The sequence below is a fragment of the Equus przewalskii genome, chromosome 4 (assembly GCF_037783145.1).
Source record: "Equus przewalskii isolate Varuska chromosome 4, EquPr2, whole genome shotgun sequence".
Taxonomy (NCBI): Eukaryota; Metazoa; Chordata; class Mammalia; order Perissodactyla; family Equidae; genus Equus; species Equus przewalskii.
This window is the reverse complement of record NC_091834.1, coordinates 91,844,093-91,864,542: the sequence shown is the minus strand read 5'-3', so window position 1 is coordinate 91,864,542 and position 20,450 is coordinate 91,844,093. Positions and strand designations below refer to the sequence as shown.

Here is a 20,450-nt window from a genome sequence, read left to right as displayed (position 1 = left end):
TGGTCCTGCGGCCCCTCTGTTAGGGCCTGTGCGCCTTGCTGTGGCTAATCTAGTGGTGCTGGAGACGTCCTCTAACACACTTTCCCCCAGGGTCTGGCTCAGAGCCCTCTGACAATTGTCCTCTCTGTCTCCCTGAGGCCAGATTTGGAACACCTTCTTCAACGGGCGCTATCTGATCCTCCTTATGGGTGTTTTCTCCATCTACACGGGCCTGATTTACAACGACTGCTTCTCCAAGTCTTTCAACATCTTTGGTTCTTCTTGGAGTGTCCGACCCATGTTCAGAAATGGCACCTGGAAGTAAGTTTACAGGCAGAGATAGGTCACTCGCTGGCCATCCAGGTGGTCTCAGTGACAGTTTTCATGGCCAGGGGAGTCTACGCCTGGCTCTGCTCAGAGGTGCACCCACAAATTCAACAGGTAATTCTGTTTTATCTGCTGAGTGCAAGTCCATGTGCCACTTCCTCAGTAACTGTGCTGGTAACTGTAATGCATGAAAATCGTTTTTAAAACTTCAGCTCAACTGAGCGTATCTCATGGAGTGCGTACTATGTGCCAGGCACTATTGGGAACCCAAGTGCTAGAGCGGGCGTAAACTGGCCCTCATAGCGGCAGTCATGGGAGCGAGGCTTCCTGGAGAAGAAGGTGGCGTTTGAAACATACCTGGCTCTGCAGGGAACTAGACATAGAGTGAAATCGTGCATCCTTAGGACAGAAGCTTTGCTTTAAGAAAGGCCGATGTGGGCATTGAACTATATAAATGATTGGTTTCCAGTCTTCAAGACCTCAGACTCTCCAGAAGGGCATTTTCTTTGACTGTTCAGAGCGCTTTGATTCAATGTCAAAAGCAAAGGAGGAGACGGTTAATTTTGCAATGCTGGCACCCTGGATTTTTCTCGTGGGCAATGGAGTGAGGAGGGCAGGGGGTGGTGCGGGATAGCTGGTGGGGCGATGTGTTGGCTACAGGAAAGAAAGACCTGGAAGCTCTCTACATCCCCACAAACCACATCTCCCATAGGCACTCCACAATTATTTTATGCAGTTAATCAGACAAACAGTCATCAGAATGGAAACACAGTTCTTAGGGAATGGAGACTTTTTTCTTTTTTAAACATTTTATTTTTCCTTTTTTCTCCCCAAACCCCCCAGTACATAGTTGTATATTTTAGTTATGGGTCCTTCTAGTTGTGCCATGTGGGATGCCGCCTCAGTATGGCCTGATGAGCAGTGCCATGTCCGCACCCAGGATCTGAACTGGCAAAACCCTGGGCTGCCGAAGCGGAGTGCGCGAACCCAACCACTTGGCCATGGGGCCGGCCCCAGGATTGGAGACTTTTGTGGGGAGGGAGAAAGACTTTCAAGTTTGAGAGGTAGCCAGTCTGAAGAATTGGGGGAGAAGAGCAGGGCCCTGGAGGGTGGGGGACTCTGAGGGAAACAGTAGAAATTGTGACCACCTTGTGGTCTCTGGGGGACCTCTGGCTCCGGGGACACACACCTGAGATAACCATGGTAGTTTCAGGGCTAAGTGACGAAGCCTAAAAGTCACAGGTGATGTTTCCGCATGTCTGTCTGCTCAGTTTCTTCAGGTTGGCTTAAGGTTTCTCTCTCATTCTGGAACTTCCAGTTGAGAGTATGACAGGAGGGGACTGAAGGAAAGTGAAGGCAGAGATGTGTGAACGTGTTCCCATCACATCTCACTTCCCGTCTGCTCTCTCCCAAGCATGGTGGGACGCTAAGCTTTCTGTTTAAGGTACTTCAAGAGTTTTGCCTGCTCACCAAAATCTGCACTAAACACCGCTGGAGGGGGCTGAGAATAAACCATCAATCTCATCCAAGGATTTTTCAGTCAGAAAAGACCCACTCCAGGGTGCCTTATGACTTGGCACTTTCCCAAGTGCGTTTTAAGGGCCTGATGTTCATTGAAGACGCGGGTGGGCTCTGGGGGCCTGTGGTAGCGTGGGGGGCATGTCGTGGAGGTCCAATGCATTCCCTTTTAGTTTCCCTGCTGGGTTCAAGTTCCCTGTGGTAGAGAACAGGAATGTTGAACAATAAATAAGTAAATAAAAATGAAGAATAAAACATTTTCCAGAATTACGGATGGCTATATCTACGGTTTTTTGGTTTTGATTGTTTTTGCTTTGCAACTGGTGTTCTAAAGACGTGCCTAGGAGAACAAGACATTCACAGATTTAAAGACAAATTACTTAATTTTGCTCTTCAGATTTAAACTCATAAGCATAGCTATGGACTTTTAAAACATGTGTTAAATCAGCATAGTTTTCACCAAGCTACCAACGCGAAATTTCATTTACCCTGGGGTGTGACTGGGAAAGGTCCAAGACAACTGGCTTATTGTCACTTTGCAAACGCAGGTCAGGATGTTGTTCTTTTACGCACACGCAAATTCCCCCTGTCCCATTCAAGGCTCTTTGAGGCCAAGCCCAGTCTGAGAGATGCTCAGCCACCTGCCCAGGCATCGATAGTGTGGAGCCGAACCTCATTAGCAGCGAGGCTAGAGAAGATGGCAGTCATCCATCGGAACAGCAAGGGACACAGCAAGCTGATTTTGGTCACCAGTCACCTGCTAGGTCTTGGGCTTGCTTTCTCTGACAATCAACTAGGGTCACTGTCATAGTGTCCTTCAGCCAAAGACCACCAGAAACATGCCTGTTGTCACCCAAATTGGGTTTGTTGACTCAATGAGGGAGATGGGGCACCATTGTGGAATGTGGGCATCTCAGGAAGAGGATGTTTGAGAGGGCTTATAGGAGTTGGCCTCTGTGAGGATGAGGGGGTGCTTGGTTGCTTTTGTAGTTTAGACAATGTTTTTATTTTTGCCTGTGTTCAGATATGATTGTTGAATGGTCTTGTTTTGTCTTGATCCTTCTTGGTCACAGGGTGGCCTCGTCTGATGTTGGCATCCTGTGAAGTTGTTTATGTTCAGCAGCAGATGCTGGCGTAGCTCTAGGTACCAGGCCTGTTCCCTCCCATCAAGGGCAGCTTTGTTCTTTGTCGACATACAAACCCCTCTCTGCTATTTAAATCCAGCCATTTGCACTGAAGCGTGTCGTTAGGACAGGATCTATGTCTGCGATGGCCAGTCAGGGCCGGCTGTTTCCACCGTACACTGAGGGCCTGGTCAGCATGATTGGCCTTCCTCAGTTCCCTGGATAGCCCCTCGCTCCTCAGCTGCAGGAGGGAGGGAGTGTATTTCTAGGAAGCCCATCAAAGTTGCCAGCACTCTGTTCCTCATCGTTTCAAATACTCATTCTTAAGCCCCTCCATAGATGTTGCTCTGCAAAAAAAAAATTAAACCTTAATATTCTTATTCCCTAAGGGCTTGCAGAGACTATCCACTGACACTTGTGCTTCTGGGCAAAAATGGGACACAGATTTAAAGACATTCAATGGGCCACAACTGTTGAGGGCTTTCACAGAGATGAGGTCCCACAGGTGAAAGCCCATTCACTCCTCCAGGATCAGCCCACATGCTCCGGGGGGGATTTTCCAGGCTGGTCCTTGGGCTGGGATTTATTTCCTACATGCTCCTCCATCCCTGCCCTGACTTCTTTCCAATGTAGGGTAACTGTTTTTCTTCACCACTCCCCATCAGGTGGAGAGCCCTTTGGAAACTCAGACTGTGAGCTCCTAGGGGCCATGTGGTAATTTCTGTAGCCTCAGCACCGGGACTATACGTGGCACATAGTAGGTATTCCCGACCCGGTCGTAGAATAATTGAAGGAGCCAAATTGGTGGGTTGCACCAACAGTTAGGCTTTGATTCCTTGCCAGTTCATGACTGATGGATGGCGTGTCGTTTTCCTACCTCTGGTTGATCATTGGTTTTGCTTTTGTTTCCTTTCTCCCCCTGTAGTAGACAAGTAATGGAAACAAACCCAGTTTTACAGCTGGACCCGGCCATTCCAGGAGTGTACTCTGGAAATCCATATCCATTTGGGATTGATCCGGTAATAATGTCTTCTTGGGTTAAATATTTATTATGTAAAATGTTTTGCTGAGGAGATCTCCTGGTAGAGGGGAAGAAAGTGCCAGAACCTGTCAAATCAACAAACCGATGTTGAGATACAATAACGTGTACTTGAGGTTTTTGTGATACACTGTGCTGGACTCAAGTAAATGTCCTGCCTGCCCCCTTCAGCCAGCCCACGGCGTCCTCAAACATCTGCCTCTTCCTGGCAGGTATCCCCTGCTGGTTCATGATTGCTTCTTTAAAAAGCCCTCAGTTGCCTGGAAAGTATGCATATTAGATTAGCTATTTAGCATCTTAATCAAGTTCTCTGTTTTGGCATTCTCTTCCAGTTAACATCTCCCATTTTTCCTAGAAAAGTATGGGTTTGCTTTTATTTTTGCTTTATTTTACTTCATAAAATTGATGCAAGTGAAAAAAAATGGTATATGTTAACTTTTGTTTGTTTGTTGTATTTATCTCATTGGATTTGAGCCAGGCGAAACAAAAGTGCTTCCTCACACAGCCTTTAGATTTAAAGGGTTTTCCAGAAGACTCGCATGCCTCTTTGTGTAAAACCGTGCACACCTATGGCCCAGCGCATATTGCCACCAGGTGGCGGCCCTGTGCTCCAAATGAGCACGAGGGTGTAGACCTGAACTTGGCAAATGCTATCCATGTGTTTCTTTTAAGCTGTTTTTGTGGGAGAGAACCTGAGACTTCAGTTTTAATTGCTGACAGTTGAGAGTAAACAGTACTGGTCCTAAAATTGCACTCTCCTATCTTGCAGGTCATCTGTTCCTCCGTTTTCCCGGGTCCTCCCACTGTCTGCCCACCTCCCCTCCCTTACAAAAACAGACAGGAGCAGCCAGCATTTGTTTATACTTGCCACCCAGGCGCACTTGCATTCTAAGTTTTATCAAAAGAGGTAAAGTCTTTGAAAGCTTGTTTGTAAGCTGCAAAGTGCTAAAAACAAATGCAAGGTGTTATTTTTGTAGACTGGACGTCTTTATCCTTGATCCAAGGAGTTTTATGAACGACAAGCAGGCAAGGAGGCGTCCAGAGGGGGCTGATTTTTGGGTCTGGTTGACCTTACCTTGCTTTGAATCTCATTACTTCTACTGTCCTCTCTCTTCCCTTCACGGCCACGTCTAATACATCAGCAGATCCTGTCTGCCTGGTTCTGTTCCTCCCAGACAAAGCATAGTGCATTTCACATTTCAGACTGAGTGGTCCAGAGTTTCCGCTCTGCATGCAATTTTGCCATCTGCTCACTAGTTAGAAAAGAAAGGAAAAATGTGAGGGTGAAAGAGAAGATGGGATGTCAAACATAATAAATTTTTTTCCTAGTACCATTTAGATTTTTGAAAATTTCTGGTCTTTTTATTATAAAGTAATATATATGATTAAAAATCCATATAATACAAAATATTATAAAAAATGAAAAGAGTTGTCCACCTTACCTTTCCTGTTCCTACAATTCCATTCCCCAGAGATAACCTTTGTAACACAACACTTCTGTGCCTATATAAGCACTTATATATATTAATAAATGTATAATATGTATTATATATATTACATTTTACCTAATGTAAATTTCTACAGTTGCATTTATTGACTGTGTGCAGTGTCTATTTGTGAATCAAATCACAAAATATTTGACTATCAGAGCTAAGAGATCTTTCTAAAGGTGTTTGTAAATATTTTATAATAAATGAAACATAACACAGTGGTTAAAAGTCCACACTTAGGAATCAGACAACCTATGTTTAAATCTTGGCTTTTCTCTTTCCTTGCTGTGTGATTTTGAGCAAGTTAACATCTCTGTGTCTCTGTTTCCTCATCTGTAAAATGGGTATAATATCAGCCCTAACTCACGGGGTTGCTCAGGAGAGTAAATGATTTTTACATGTAGAACACCCAGGACAGAGTCTTGTCCATAGACAGGTAAATACTCTGTTTGCTATTATATTCTTTCTTCTTAGGTGTGTAAATAATCGCCCTGAGATTAAAAGAAATTTCCTTATCTGTAAGATGGGAATACTTACGTCTATCTCAGAGGACTTTTGTTAGAATTAAACGAGGTAAATACATTTAAAGAGCTTAGTATGTGGCTCGTACTTCACCATGAATGTTTTGGTTTCTCACATTTGGCTGGGTCTGAAGTGTGCTGGTAACCCTGCCCTCACCATGTCAAATGATCCTATGGGGATTGGCCAACCAGGTGGGCAAAGGGAAAAGCAGAGGGTGGAGGGCGAGCCTGGTGCAGCTCAGATGCCAAGGCAGATGGGGAGGGGAAAGGAGGCGCCTCCAACGTCTGTGCACCTGTCACGGGAGTCCCTTCCCCCGCCTTCCCAGCAGCCCTCTTAGTGATTGTCCAGCTGCCAGCCGCTGAGGACGTTGTAAAGAAAGAATCAGTGAGATGTGGTTCTTGCCCATGTGCGCATGGGGGAGGGGGCAAGGTGACTGTACATTGAGGCTGCACTTAGGGCAGTTGACCCCTTAACAGAAGCAAAGAAGTTTGGAGGAGGAAGTCATTTTAGGAGGGAAGATGAGAAGACCCTGGTGGCTTTTTTACCTTCGAGATGCACCATAACAAACCCCCAAGATGTGTTTAGCCGGCAGTTTGGGATGTGCTTAGTTTAGTAGGGTCGGGAGAGGAGCACACCAATCATTTGCATGGGGTAGGAGTGGAGACCCCTCTCCCAGGGGTGTTTGAGATTTCTGTGGGGAAGAAGGACATTAGTGACTGGGGTCGTTAACCAGGGAGAGACCCTGACCAGCCTCCTAACCTGAGTGCTTTTTCTGTGTATGTGTCTCCTTTGGGGCAGGCAAGCACAGCTTCCCTCACTTTGCAAGCCTGGCAGCTCTGTTTAAAACAGAGCCTGTGTAGAAGGCAAGGACTACGTCTTAGGCACAGTGCTAATAAGTATTGGCCACAGGAGTGGCTTCTTGAGAAGGACCTGGGAAAAGCTTTGTAATGTGAAGTGCTATAGAAATTCAGAGTAAAAGGTGGCATTATTAAGAAGGGATTGGATAAATTCATGGGACAGAGGTCTACGCTTTTACTAAGGGAATGAGGCAAATTTGAGATCTCCAGAATGTTTCAGAATTTTTTTTCATTTAGAACAAGGGAAAAATCATGTAGATTTTTCTCCCGTCTCCTTCCAGCCACTTGATATTTTACTAATGACACTAATGATTCTGACACGTCTGTCCTTAGAGTTGCTTTTATAAAGGGCTTGGTCCTTTTCCTTTTCTGATTCTAAAATGCGTGCATTGAACTGGACTGAAATTGGAAAAAGTGGTTCCCAGAGTGAATTCCTTAAAGGAAATCGTGCCAGAGCCCCCAACTCCAGCAGAACTTCCAGACTCTGATCTCATGTATTTCTTGTCACGTTTCCCACCCAGATTTGGAACGTGGCTTCAAACAAACTAACGTTCCTGAACTCCTATAAAATGAAGATGTCGGTCATCCTGGGAATCGTCCAGATGGTTTTTGGCGTTATTCTCAGCCTCTTCAATCACATGTAAGTTGCGTGATTAACTTTCTGCCTGTGGTCTGACCACATCGGTGATGAGCAGTGACAAAGCCGCCAGTCGGGCCCTGCGTCCCTTTGAGTGAGGGCTTTCCTCCCATGGGGAGTGCCCTCCTGCATCTCTTGGCTTGAGCCAGGCCAAGCTGGTTTGCCAGAAATGGCACCTATGTTTCTCCTCAGCTGAGTCTCTTAAAGGTGAGTGAACCTTTCACCTCAGAGATATTTGAGGTTCAGAAAGAGACTGGCGAGCCCACGCGCCTTCTGTCCCCCACCATGAAAGGCCTCCGTCGGCGCTGTATCCAGGCTTAGCTTCCGTCAGTGGACACAGGGGGATGTAAATGCCTTTCAACCAAAGTGCCCTCAGATTCTGAATTCCATTTGGTGTAATTTCCTCCTCTTCGCAGCAGCCTCTCTCACTTCTTTGGCTGTTAATGCTGTCCTGTCTGTTCCTTTCCTTCTATCAAGATCTGTCTCTGGAAAGCTTCTCAAACTTATTTATGCTAAATGTATAAACGTTTGAAAACAGTTTCAAATGTGCCTATTCAGAGGCACCTTGTGTGGACACGCAGCTTGTGTGTGTAGCTGAAGCCCCATCTGCTGTGTAGTTTAGAACTGAGGGCGGCAGGGCACCAAAGAAATGATAAAGGGTTTGGAATCAGAAGTTTAAGCACTGGTTCCAACTCTTAATAGCTGTGTGATCGTAGACATGTTGCTTAAGTCTCTGAGAGTGTTTCTTCTTTAGAGTGGGAATATAGTGGTCAGAATGGGTTAAGCTATTGTGTAGTAACCAACAACCCCCAAATCTCAGTGGCTCAAGATTGTGACATATGTCCATCATGGGCCCACCGGGGGGTTCCGCTACCACCATCCTCACACTGGGGCCTGGGCCGATGGGCAGCCACTCTCTGGAACACTGCCAGTTGCCATGGCAGAAGGAGAGTGGTCAAGTACACATTGGATCAAGCTTCCGCCCAAGTGACACTTGTCACTTCCATTCCCATTTCGTTGGCCAGAACCAGTCACCCGGTGACCCCTGAGCTGAGAGTCCATAGAAGCACGATTCTACTTGAAAAATCAGAACTATGAGTAAACTAATGACAAGCAGCTTAGCACCACGGCCTGCCTGAAAGTGCTGTGACATTAAATGAGAGTTAATCCTGGAAAGCACTTTCTGGACTAAACTATAATTGCTGTCATTACGTGTCAGGCTGGCCTCAACTCTCTCTGGCAATCCTGTTTTATCGTGAGATCTCCCTTTTCCTTCAAGTGAGTCTTGAAATTTAACAAAGGGAGTGGGGGCCCTTTCTGATGTTTTAACTTGGCAGCCCCCAATGTAGCCTTGTGGGACTGTGTCTCTTAGAGCAGGAGTTGGCAAACTTTGTCTGTAAAAGGCCAGATAGTAAATATTTTGGGCTTTGCGGGCCACATGGTCTCTGTCACAACTACTCAGTTCTGGTGTTGTAATGTGAAAGCTGCCATAGACAATATGTAAACGGATGAGTGTGACTATGTGCCAATAAAACTTTATTTAGAAACACTGAAATTTGAATTTCATATAATTTTCGTGTGTCATAAAATATTGTTCTTCTTTTGATTTTTTTGCCAACCATTTAAAAATGTAAAAACCATTTTTAACTTACAGGCTGTACAAAAATGGCTGATGGACTCAATTTGGCCCACGGGCCATAGTTTGCCAACCGCTGTCTTGGGGCATTCTTAGGAGAAGAGCTTCTAAGACACCCTTCTGTACCTTTGTGCCTTTGACGGTGCTGATAGGAGCTAGGTCTGCGCTTGAAGCTGTGGCCAGATCACCAGCTCTCTGTGTGCTTGACCTTTGCGTCAGACTTACCTTGTAGACCCTGGTTCTTTCTGGATCTTTTGTGCAAAAGCACTTTCACTTCTCTTCTTTCCCATCCATGCATGATTGCTGCTTGCTAAGGCAGTGGATGCAGTGTTCAAAAAAGGACCATTTTGTGCGTTGGGGAGAATGATTAGTCACTGCTGTTCCTTTGGTGTTCTATCTTGTATGTCTGTGTTTTTTCCACCCCAGATACTTCAGAAAAACTCTCAACATCATTCTGCAATTTATCCCAGAGATGATTTTTATCCTGTGTCTGTTTGGATACTTGGTTTTCATGATCATTTTCAAATGGTGCCACTTTGACGTCCACATGTCCCAGCACGCCCCAAGCATCCTCATCCACTTCATCAACATGTTTCTGTTCAACTACAATGACCCTTCTAATGCACCCCTCTACAAACATCAGGTATTTATGGGTTTTTCTTCTTTTGTGCACTTGATTATACTCTCGCATACTCTTGAGTATTGCAGAGAGTGGTTATTTGCATGACTGAGCCATCTTAGCACCCGGTCAAGGGTGTTAGGTTCTGTAAATTTCAGAAGGCTTCTCTTGGATGAGTGCGCAGGTGCTGAGGGCAGTGTGGTGATGCAACTCCAGTCACTCCTATTTGGGTGATACGTACATGAGAGGGGTTATTGCTGTGGCATTGAAAATTGGTTTGTGCATTGTCTGTGAAGAAAGAAAAAAATAATCCTTCTAATTGATTGGCTAGAAACTGTGAATGCACTAAATAGCACCTTAAAATTTAATAATCCTTTTTTTCTGAAAGTAAACTCTAGTTAAGGTTCATAAGAAAGAAAATGGAAATAGGCTCAGGAAGAGGAGTCCCTCTGTTCACATGGATAATGGGTTTCTGGAAAACTATGAACTCCCCTATGAGCTTCTGTGGCTAGGTGGAGATGCTTTTTTTCTTTTTTCTTTGGGCTCTTCCTCCGTGGACGGTACCTCCCAACAATTAGACCTTACTGCCATTCTGATTTCTTCCATTTCTAGCAATTCATGGTCAACTTGGCAATTCAGCCACATTATCAACTTAATATTTTATTTTTAAAAAGAATAAATGTCTCATGGGAGCTGGGTATAAAAATAACTCAGTGAGTAATTCTTTGGTAACAAATAGTTCTTCTCTGGCGTCTTCCAGTGATTAACCTGATAATATTGCTTGAAGGTAGATTGTCACTAAGGAGAGCTCGCTTATATAGGTTCTGACTCCTCTGCATCCAGCTCTAGGGCTGGTTTCCCAATGCCAGGTGGCCCTTCGGTGCATCTGTCCCCTGCCAGTGAGCACTCATCCTGGGCGTCCTAGTTAACGTCACGCTCCTCCTGTGGCCATGCGTGTCCTCACGAGCATGATTCCTAGTTGCGTTCTCCTCCCCTACAGAAGCAGCAAATAATGAGAAACAATGTCTTATGCCAGGGCATTTTTATGAAAAATAAGGAATGACTTTAGGTAATAATCAGAGAAGACATATGCCTCTGAGAGCTCTTTTGTGGTATCCCGCCCCTTACTGTCGTAGCACCTCTTTGTTATACATGGTTGGTGACCTTGAACCACCCCAGACTGTTAGCATTCAATGAATGTGCTTGGAAGGTTCCTTTACTCAATGCTGGAGTCTAAATGGAAGTTTCTTTGGAGTTCCCAAATGAGTCTTCTCTTTTAGGGAAAGGACTCAGATTCACCAAATATTTCATGTGCTAACTCCGTTCATAAAGACTGAAGTCCTCGCTTAGTCTGGAAGATGCACTGGGCGTTGCACAGTGTATGGCTTTTCCATTCACGAACATTGTCGGGAGTGGGCTGGTTTCCCCATGCCCTCCTATGAAGATTAATTACCTTGACATAATTTGAAGTTTCCATAACCTCATTTTGGGGTCATGCAGCTGGAAGAGACAATGTAAGTTGATAAATACAGCCTCTTCCCAACACTGCCTTGGCTGTCTTAGTGCCATGTTTGAATGTCAGAGAGGAAGAGCAACAGAGAAATATAAATCTCCAGTTGCTTTGTACCTCATGAGGGGGAAAAGCGTTGTGTGAAAATGGAAAAACGGCAATGAGGTAGCTTCGTGCTCAGGGAACCAGGACCGGCAAGTGCAGTGCGTGGTCACGTGGTTCCCATCCTTCTTTTGAGCATTCAAGAGTAGAGGAGGGTAGAAGATTGAGCAGATAAGATGTTCCCACTGTTATCAGGGTAAATCTTGTTACAATTGGGATAATAAATTATCTCCTGGCATTCACTGAGAGCTTGGCCCGCACAGTTGAAGAAATGTGTAGGCTCAGGGAATGTTTTTCCTTTTTCTAGGAGCACCCAGTTTTCATTCCTTTCCACCAGCTTCTGAGGCTTCCTGGTTCTTTTGACAATAGCAGCTCTGGGTCACTTCTCAAAGTTGGTGACTAGGAGTCTATGAAAAAAGAGGTGGGAGCATAAGGATGTGAAAGGAAATATGTAACAGAAAGATAAAATAGATCCCCTCCTGGGTTTCAACCGAGGCATAAAGGCCATAGGTGCCTCATTCCAAATAGTGAGTTGTGAGGGAGAGACAGTGAGAGGTCAAAATAGAGATCCCAGGACCTGTTAGGGAACCTACGCACAATGAGAGTATGCTCATCAGGTGGAGACTGCGAGGAGCTTTTCTTTTTGAAAGAGAGAACTCAGATAATTATCTAGTGCTGGGAATATAGAACTAACGATTGAGATAATGTTTGTGAGTAAAGTACCCAAGGACTTTGGGTCACTAGAGTGGCTGGTGAAGTTATGAGACCTGCCACACTTTTCATCCAGAGTGGGGGGCTAACTGTTCCATGGAAGGGAGTTGAAGGACAAGGGACAAATAAAGTTGCCCTTATGATGTGTCTCATGAGCACTTCCTGTTCAAATGACTGCTTACATGTGGTCCACGTGTCTAATGAGGGGCTACGTAGCGAGTAAGGGATAAAGACAGTGCGTTTCCAGTGCCCGCCCTGTGTTGACGCCGGGCATGACTTCACCGACATTTCTCTGTCTGCAGGGGGAATATTCCAAGATGTGAAGGTCAGTGGATTCACTGAAATGCTTTCGCTCTCTTACTGCAACTGGAATGACCCATGTTTATCATTTTTTATCATATAAAGTATGCTGTATGATCACCTGAAAATGATAGCATCTTACCTCTTTGGTCTTGCAGCAAGAAGTCCAAAGTTTCTTTGTTATTATGGCTTTGATTTCTGTGCCCTGGATGCTTCTTATTAAGCCATTTATTCTTCGAGCCAATCATCGGAAATCCCAGGTAAGGGCCATTCATGTCAATTCACTCACTGCGGGGAGGAGTGTGGGTTCCTTGGAAATAGAATCTGGGATTTAGAGAGAACGCAGGGCACACAGGGCCTGAAGGACGAGTGGAGAGGTGAGGAACAGGCCTGCCCCAGGTGTGTTTCCTTCTGGAAAGTTCCACTTTTCCTCTGGGCCTTCTCATTTCCGGCATAATGCTCTATTAAGGGCAAGCACATTTAAATCTTATGACTTAGAAACTTTGTTTGGGGGGTGTGTGTGTGTGTCTGTGAGTGTGTATGTATGTGTGTGTGTGTGCCAAGTCTAGTGGCAGTTAATGACTTATCAGGGTCTGAATGTGGTTGTTTTATTAGTTGAAAACAAAGAGTTTTTAAAACTATATTTTTACTTTATTAATGAATAGTGAAAGTTGTTTTCATCAGGAGTCTAAAGTTGTGAACTTTTACTATATAATGTTACAAATCGTGTGAGAGAACTAGGATAGTTAACAAATTCGAATGTCAATTCTTATTTATTTGTGATTTTTCCCCTATTGCCAAATCCCAGTTTCAGTCCACTTCCTCCTTTCGTCTAAACTGCTCCTGAGCCTCAGATTTACTCAGGGAGCGAGGAAGAGTTTACCATCAGCCTAAATCAAATAGGTTTTGGGAAGTTTAACCTTCCAGGGACATCAGAGTCTAGAAATGACACACAAGCGCTGTTTGAGATAGTCTCTGCTTTCCTCCACTAGTGCAGAAGATTGAGTGGAATGTGCTGAGACTACGTCTGTTTTAAATGGTTGTAGATATTTTCAGATAAATTCCTTTTTCTCTAAAATCTTTGTTGGATGTTGACTGGCCAGCGGTAGAGTCAGAGCCCTGGAAATGATGAGCCTGGAGTTCAGAGGGTTCATCCCCAGGTGGCACCCTCTTTCTATAGCACCTGCTTCTCCTCTCCTTGTCTAGTTCCTGCCAGCCTTGACTTGTTCCAAAGCCTTCTGATAAATATAATTTATGTGAGATATAAATAAACAGGAAGGTGAAGAATACTTGTTTATTCTTTGGTTAATTGGTGAGAGGCCAAGATAGTAAAGGTGGTTGAGGTGGAAGGTTGTTCAAACAGGTGACCAGATGTTTCAAAGGAAGGTGGCAAATACCTTCTACAAATCGTAGAATAGATGCAATTCTCTTTCCTAGAAACTCAACCTGTCCGTAGGTCGAGAGCTAGTTTACTGCTGGCTCACCTGAGTCCCAGGACTCTAAGACAATGGCTCGTCTTACTCTTTGCTCTGCAAGAGCTGTTTAGATAGCTGCTGATCTCAAGGTGGTGGACTTCTCCCTTTTCCCCACGGATGATTTGGACAAGAGGGAAGGAAGAGACAGGTTTTTCTTAGTCTGCCATCTTGGATGGTACCTCCTAAACTGACTCTGGGTGATGCAAGCTCCCCAAGACTGCTGGGAGGCCTGTCTCCTTGGCCCTTGGGGTTCATGGCTCTTGGTTGATTCCTCAGGCTGCTGATTAGGGTTCTGGTGGTCCTTTTTCATGTTAGAAACATTTCCTACCACCTCCATCAAGAAATAATTCTGTAATGGTATAATTTGGCCCCTTCCCAATTCCCCCATGAAACCTGAAGAAGGCCTAATATGTAGAGATCATAAATAGATTAGTTCTGATGAGCCTCAGGGGATGTGAGCAGAGGTCCCATCCACTCAGGCTCCTCTATGATCCTATAACCTGAGGTCCATGCAGAACACGGTTTGGAAACCCCTTCACTAGCGAGCCCTGTGGCCTCTGCCCTGAGCTAGTCAGTGAGTACACATCTCCTTGCCGGGACGGCCGGGGCCTCTCACAGTCTGCTGTGACCTCTGACCTGCTGCCATGGACCCAGGTCTCCTCCCGCTCCCATGTCCTGGGTCACAGTGAAGTAACTTTGCATTCTTATTGAAAATCTTTATGTTTACATGTGCATTTTTTATGGTAAAGTTTACTGGAGTATAACATACATACAGGAAAGTGCACAGATCAGTGAAGTGTCACAACATGACCAGTTTGTGTGACCAGCGCTCAGATTAAGGCGCACGACACCATCAGACCCATAAGTCCCTTGGTGCCTCCTTCCTGTCACTCTCACCCCAAGAACAACCATCATCCTGACTTGTAACACATAGGTTAGTTTTGCCTGTTCTTGAACTTTATGTAAATGGAATCATATAGTACGCCCTATAGTATTTGAGGGTGTGTGTGTGTGTGATTGCTATATAGTATTGCCTTGCATGAACACACAATTTTTCAGTCCATTCATATATTGATTTGATTCATATATTGATAGCTATTTGGCTTGTCTCCGGTTTTAGTAATTACAGATAGTGCTGCTTTAAATATTCTTGTACATGTCTTCTGGCACATGTGTTTTTAGAAAGTTGCTAGTAACTAATTTAAAATTGGTTTGCTATCTGTCTCATTTCACTAGGCACCCACCTCGAACATTGTGAGATGGTGAGTTCAGTAAGGGGAGAAGATAGGCACAAGGATTCACCAAGTCCAGCGTCATGAGTCTGCAAACTTGGTCATGTTCGTTTTAACCGATTCCAGGATAATGACCAGAAAAGGCTAGAGTTTAGCGATGGAAATGGAGAAACTATCTTCCATTTCTTTTTTTTTTTTTAAGGATTTTATTTTTCCTTTTTTTCCCCAAAACCCCCTGGTACATAGTTGTGTATTTCAGTTGTGGGTCCTTCTAGTTGTGGCATGTGGGATGCTGCCTCAATGTGGCCTGATGAGTGGTGCCACATCCACTCCCAGGATCCGAACTGGCGAAACCCTGGGCCACCACAGCGGAAAGTGCGAAGTTAACCACTCGGCCACAGGGCTGGCCTCACTATCTTCCATTTCTTCTTTGGTATTTTCTTCCTTAAGTTGACTGGGAGAGGAAATAGGATTTCAAGAAGGCAAAGTAATGTGAACTTGAGCCACACCCTCACCATGGGGCAAGGAACCATGTGGCCAAAGGGAAAGGCTTACCCAGAGCCCCCTCTTGGTCCCTGGTACCCTGGAATTCCTGTCTGGGTGGACTCAAGCCCACTTCTGGGCCCTCCAAAGGGCCAGCCCCACTGCTGGCATGGGTTCCACTAGACCCTGGTGTGGCCAAGGGGCATCTGTTTGTGGGGAGTGGGGGTGGAACATGGACATTGTGGGCGGGAGTGTCCATGCGTGTGCACACCAGGCCCTCATGCTGTGGGATGAACCAGAGATGAGAAGGGAAGAGAGGCATGCTGTGGTCCAGGCCAGCTCTCCTGTGCTGCCACGTCCTGGCGTGGGACTCTGAATTTGAACCTGGCCTTCCAAGTTCTCGTGAAGATTTATTTATCAAGATAGAAGGCTGGAACATATTTTATGTAGGATTTTGTTGGCTTGATTTATAGCTTTTAAAATATTTAAACATATGGCAAGTGGACTTCCATTTTTACCTTTCCCAAGGGCCCTGCAAATATTGAGTGCAGACCCTTTAAAGAAAGAAAAGTAACTTAATGCCTAATAAAAGAACCTTAATGCCATAAAAAAGTATTTTAGTGCCTAATGTGCAATACCCCACCTGTGAAATCATCCTAGAAAAAACTTCACACGTTGGACATTGTTTCACAGTAACTTGAAAGAAATATTCTAGCGGCCAGCCCGGTGGCGTGGTGGTTAAGTTAGTGCACTCTGTGACCTGGGGTTCACATGTTCCAATCCTGGCTGTGGACCTAGCACTGCTTGTCAAGCCATGCTGTGGCAGCATCCCACATAAAGTAGACCAAGATTGGCGCAGATGTTGGCTCAGCAACGATCTTCCTCAAGCGAAAAGAGGAAGATTGGCAAGAGATGTTAGCTCAGGGCCAATCTTCCTCACTAAAAAGAAAAAGAAGAAGAAGGAAACATTCTATTCAAAACCAGGCCAAATTGAATGGTGACTACACCTAGATTTTTTTTTCCTTGAAATTTTTCTTAGCTGTTGTTATAAAGTGATGTTTTTATTTTTAAAGCTATATTTGTTTTGGAAAAGTCATTGTCTTGGTCCACTTGGGCTGCTGTAACAAAATACCATAGACTGGGTGGCTTATAAACAGCAGAAACACGTTGCTCACAGTTCTGGAGGCTGGAAGTCCAAGATCAAGACTCCAGCATGTTCACCTGCTGGCAAGAGCCCTCTTCCTGGTTCATAGCTGGCACCTTCTCACTGTGTCCTTATATGATGAAAGGGACAAGGGACCTCTTGGAGCCTCTTTTATACGGGCACTAATCCCGTTCTTGAGGGCTCCACCCTCATGACCTAAGCACCTCCCAGAGGCCCCACCTTCTAATACTATCATTTTGGGAGGTTAGAATTTCAATATGAATTTTGAGGGGATACACACATTCAGACTGTAGCTGTCATTCATCTCTCCTAGTTACTTTTGCCCATAGGATTTTGGTTGTCCAGGTCACAAGGCTGTGTCAAAGGTACACTGACAATCATATGACAGCGTGTATTCTTTTTAACAATAGAAAGGCACTCTGGTACATGCATTCGTTTACTGTAGAGACTGCGGTTGATTCGGCACCTTCTGGAGCACCGTGGAGAAAAGCACGTGCTGCACAATCAGACTGCCTGGATTTGACTCCTCCTCTGCCACTAACTAGTCTTGCCAGCTGTGTGATCTTGGGCACATTTCTTAAGCTTTCTGTGTGGTAGTTTACTTCTCTGTAAAATGGGGTGAAAATTGTACTTACATAAAAAGATTGTTAGGAAGGCCAATTGAGATAATATAGAGTTTGGAACAGTGTCTGGTATGTACCTAATATTTAATGAGAGCCTTTATTTCATATAGAATTGCTCTAATTCTAATTCTGAGGATGAATTTGGTGCTTCATTTCCTTGCTTGTTGACAGTTGCAGGCATCCATGGTCCAAGAAGATGCCAACAAGGACATGGAAGGTGGCAACTCCAACCCTTCCATGAGCCCCGGTCAGGGGGCTTCTGCAGGGGCCCACGGGGCTAAGGACGACCATGAAGAAGAGGTATTTGGGACTTGCCAGCTTGTACAGATTCTAGAAGGGGATCTAGTCAGGGGTGATAGTCAAATATTTAACAGTCAGGAGAGCATGGGCAGCAGCCCATCAGAATGGACCTAGGCAGTAGAGCTGGGAGGGTTGGGAGGACCCTGCTGGTGGCAGCCCTGTAAATTGCTGGGTCATGGGAATGGTGGCAGCCCTGTAATTGCTGAGTCATGGGAAGTTGGGGAGGTCCCGGGGGAGGGAGAGTGTCTACGAAGATCAGAACAATTATTTACCAGTCTGGGAGTATTTTAATATTTTAGCCCAGGTGCTTCTATATTTGTGCATATGAGGTGACTATCAGCCTTAGCTCTAGTGACATAGAAGGTCCTAAATGTTCCTGAGGCCTCCATGGCTCAGAACTGTGTCCCTGGGAGTCAGCTACATTTATTATGAGCTTTCCCATCAGTGCTCCTCAAACCGTGAGAGCAGAGTCCAAATCTAGCCCTAATAGTGAAGCGAGAAGTGGGTTATTTGTACCCAGCCCTCCTCTCCGACATCAGCATGCACACCACCATCGCTTCCTCCTGCCTCAGCCCTCACTCTGTCTTGACTTTGTTGACTTATCTCTGTAACATTATCTGCCTCTCCTGTGAATTCAGGAATTGTTTTGTTCCCTCCTCTCTCCTTGCCACTTCTGTCCATGGGCAGCCACTCCCCCCTTAGGAATGTGCCATGTTCTCCCAGAGGGAGGCAGCTGGCTGTTTCTATCCATGATTGAAGTCACCCACAATGTTGAATTGGCTGGGGGTTTTAACTGGAGCTCTATTCTAATTCTGGAGTGGGGACAGTGTTTCTGTGAGGCCTGAGGGATGCTATAAGTAGCTCCATTTATGGTGTTAATTACTAAAAAATAAAATCATTTGCGTGCTAATGGATGGGTCAATTAGAATCAATGAAAAATCTGGATCATGGAAAATTTTTCCAACAAGATTCCAGGTACAGAGAGTAACTCATATTCGTGGCTATTGATATTACTAAGTCTGTTGGACCTGCTGGAATGTTTTAGAATTCAACCCACACATCTTCTGACTCATCAGGTCCCAGCTTGTCCAGTCCAACCCCCCTCATCTGTTTTTCTCAGGCCTTCAGTGTATATCCAGTCCATTTCTACTTGCCCCCTGCACCATGCATTGGCTGCCCTTGTTTGGGCAACTTCAGGCTCCATCGTAGGCTCCTTCCCCCAAGTATGCATGGGTCTCCCATCAAAAGACAAATATAGGCTTGACTCTGTTTCCCCCTCAAAGTCCTCTCCCACCTCTCTCCCCACCAGGAATTAGCCAAACTCAAGGTTAAGGGCACAGTTCTTCAGAGTGCCAAGTCTGCCTAAGACTTCTGACACTAGCCACAAGTTTGGGGGGCCCCAGGATCACCCTCACTTCAGACCAGCCAGTTACAAGTTCATTTCAGCCTGAAACCTTAGACTCCTTCAGGTTCGATAATTTATAGAACGACTCAACAGCACTCAAGAAGTGCTATATTTACGCTTAAGGTTTTGTCGTAGCAAAAGTGAAAACATCAGAACAAGCCAGAGGAAGAAGCACGTAGGCAGAATCTGACACTGAGAGGGTTTCAAATGAGAAGCTTCTGTGTCCTCAGGAATGCATTACTCTCCCAGCATTGACATGTGGCAATCTGCACACGGCATTGCTGGCCTGGGAAGCTCACCTGAGCTTCAGTGTCCCAAGTTTTATTGGGGGTTCACTATGTAGGCATGATTGATTGAGTGCAACCCAGGTGGTTGGACTCAGTCTCCAGCTCCCTCCCCTCCCTGGGGATTGTGCTGATTACATGTGGCTCCAAGTCTCAACTCTCTAACCACGTGGTTGGTCTTTCTGGTGTGGCCAGCCCCCACATAAACCATCAGATGTGGTCCCAGACGGGGCTCACGATGAATAACAAAGACCTTTCTTTCACTTGGGAAATGCCAAGGGTTTAAAGGTTGCCTCCCAGGAGCCAAAGGGCGAAGTAAGACGTCTGTTTGCATAAGGTTAATTCTTCCTTTACCTTGACTCTCTCTACCCACTCTCTGCATCTCTGCCCATCCCCATCCCTTCATTTCCTCCCAGCTATTTTCATTGCTGAATTGAGAGGCAGTGACTTTTGTCTTTTCTCCGTAACATCTGACATGGTCGGCCACAACACCCCTTCCTTCCTGGATATTTCTCCATCCTTGACTGCAGCCGTGTGACTCCTCTTTCTTCGACAATTTCTTTTCATCATCAATCTCTTTCTTAGCCAAATGAGGATGTTTCCCAAGGCTGGGAGCTCTTCTTTCTATGATCTTTAACTTGTTGATCATCTCAATCCTCTTAGCTCCCACCGTCACTCCTCCCACGGGGGAGGTCCCAGCTGTCTACCTCCAACCCGGACTTTTCTCCTGAGCCTATTCTGCCTCTACTGCTGTGTGCTGAGAGAGTCTACTTGTACGGCCAGCTATAACCTGAAATGCAACACATCTGAGAATCAACTACTCATCTCCTTCCCCAGTTTTTCCGTTTCTGTCAATGCCATTCTTTAGCTACTCAGACTTGAGAGCCTCGAGCCTGTGTGACCCTTCCCCCTGCCACTTTCTATTCAGATGCTCTATGTGGTTCCTCATTGACTCCAGGTTATTTTCTCAACTCTGTCCATAGTTGACCTTTCCCGAAACTTCTGAGCGCTCTCATCTCCTCCTCAGCAAAACAAGCTCCCAGTTCCAGCCAAATTGTTTTCCCCCCAAACTTGCCCTCCTGCTGTTCCCAACCACCTGCCTTTTTTTTAAC

The 20,450-nt window shown here is 45.4% G+C and overlaps 1 protein-coding gene across 3 annotated transcripts in view; it reads left to right on the top strand.

Annotated features, from left to right (window-relative positions):
* The window catches only part of ATP6V0A4 (ATPase H+ transporting V0 subunit a4), a 72,807-nt gene that overhangs the window by 46,580 nt on the left and 5,777 nt on the right, over positions 1-20,450 (top strand). For all 3 annotated transcript variants that reach the window (XM_070617849.1, XM_070617850.1, XM_070617848.1), the window contains 6 exons: positions 143-300; positions 3,874-3,967; positions 7,378-7,496; positions 9,556-9,772; positions 12,530-12,631; positions 17,521-17,649. In XM_070617849.1, coding sequence (XP_070473950.1) covers positions 143-300; positions 3,874-3,967; positions 7,378-7,496; positions 9,556-9,772; positions 12,530-12,631; positions 17,521-17,649 — 819 coding nt within the window. The remainder of the gene's footprint in view (positions 1-142; positions 301-3,873; positions 3,968-7,377; positions 7,497-9,555; positions 9,773-12,529; positions 12,632-17,520; positions 17,650-20,450) is intronic.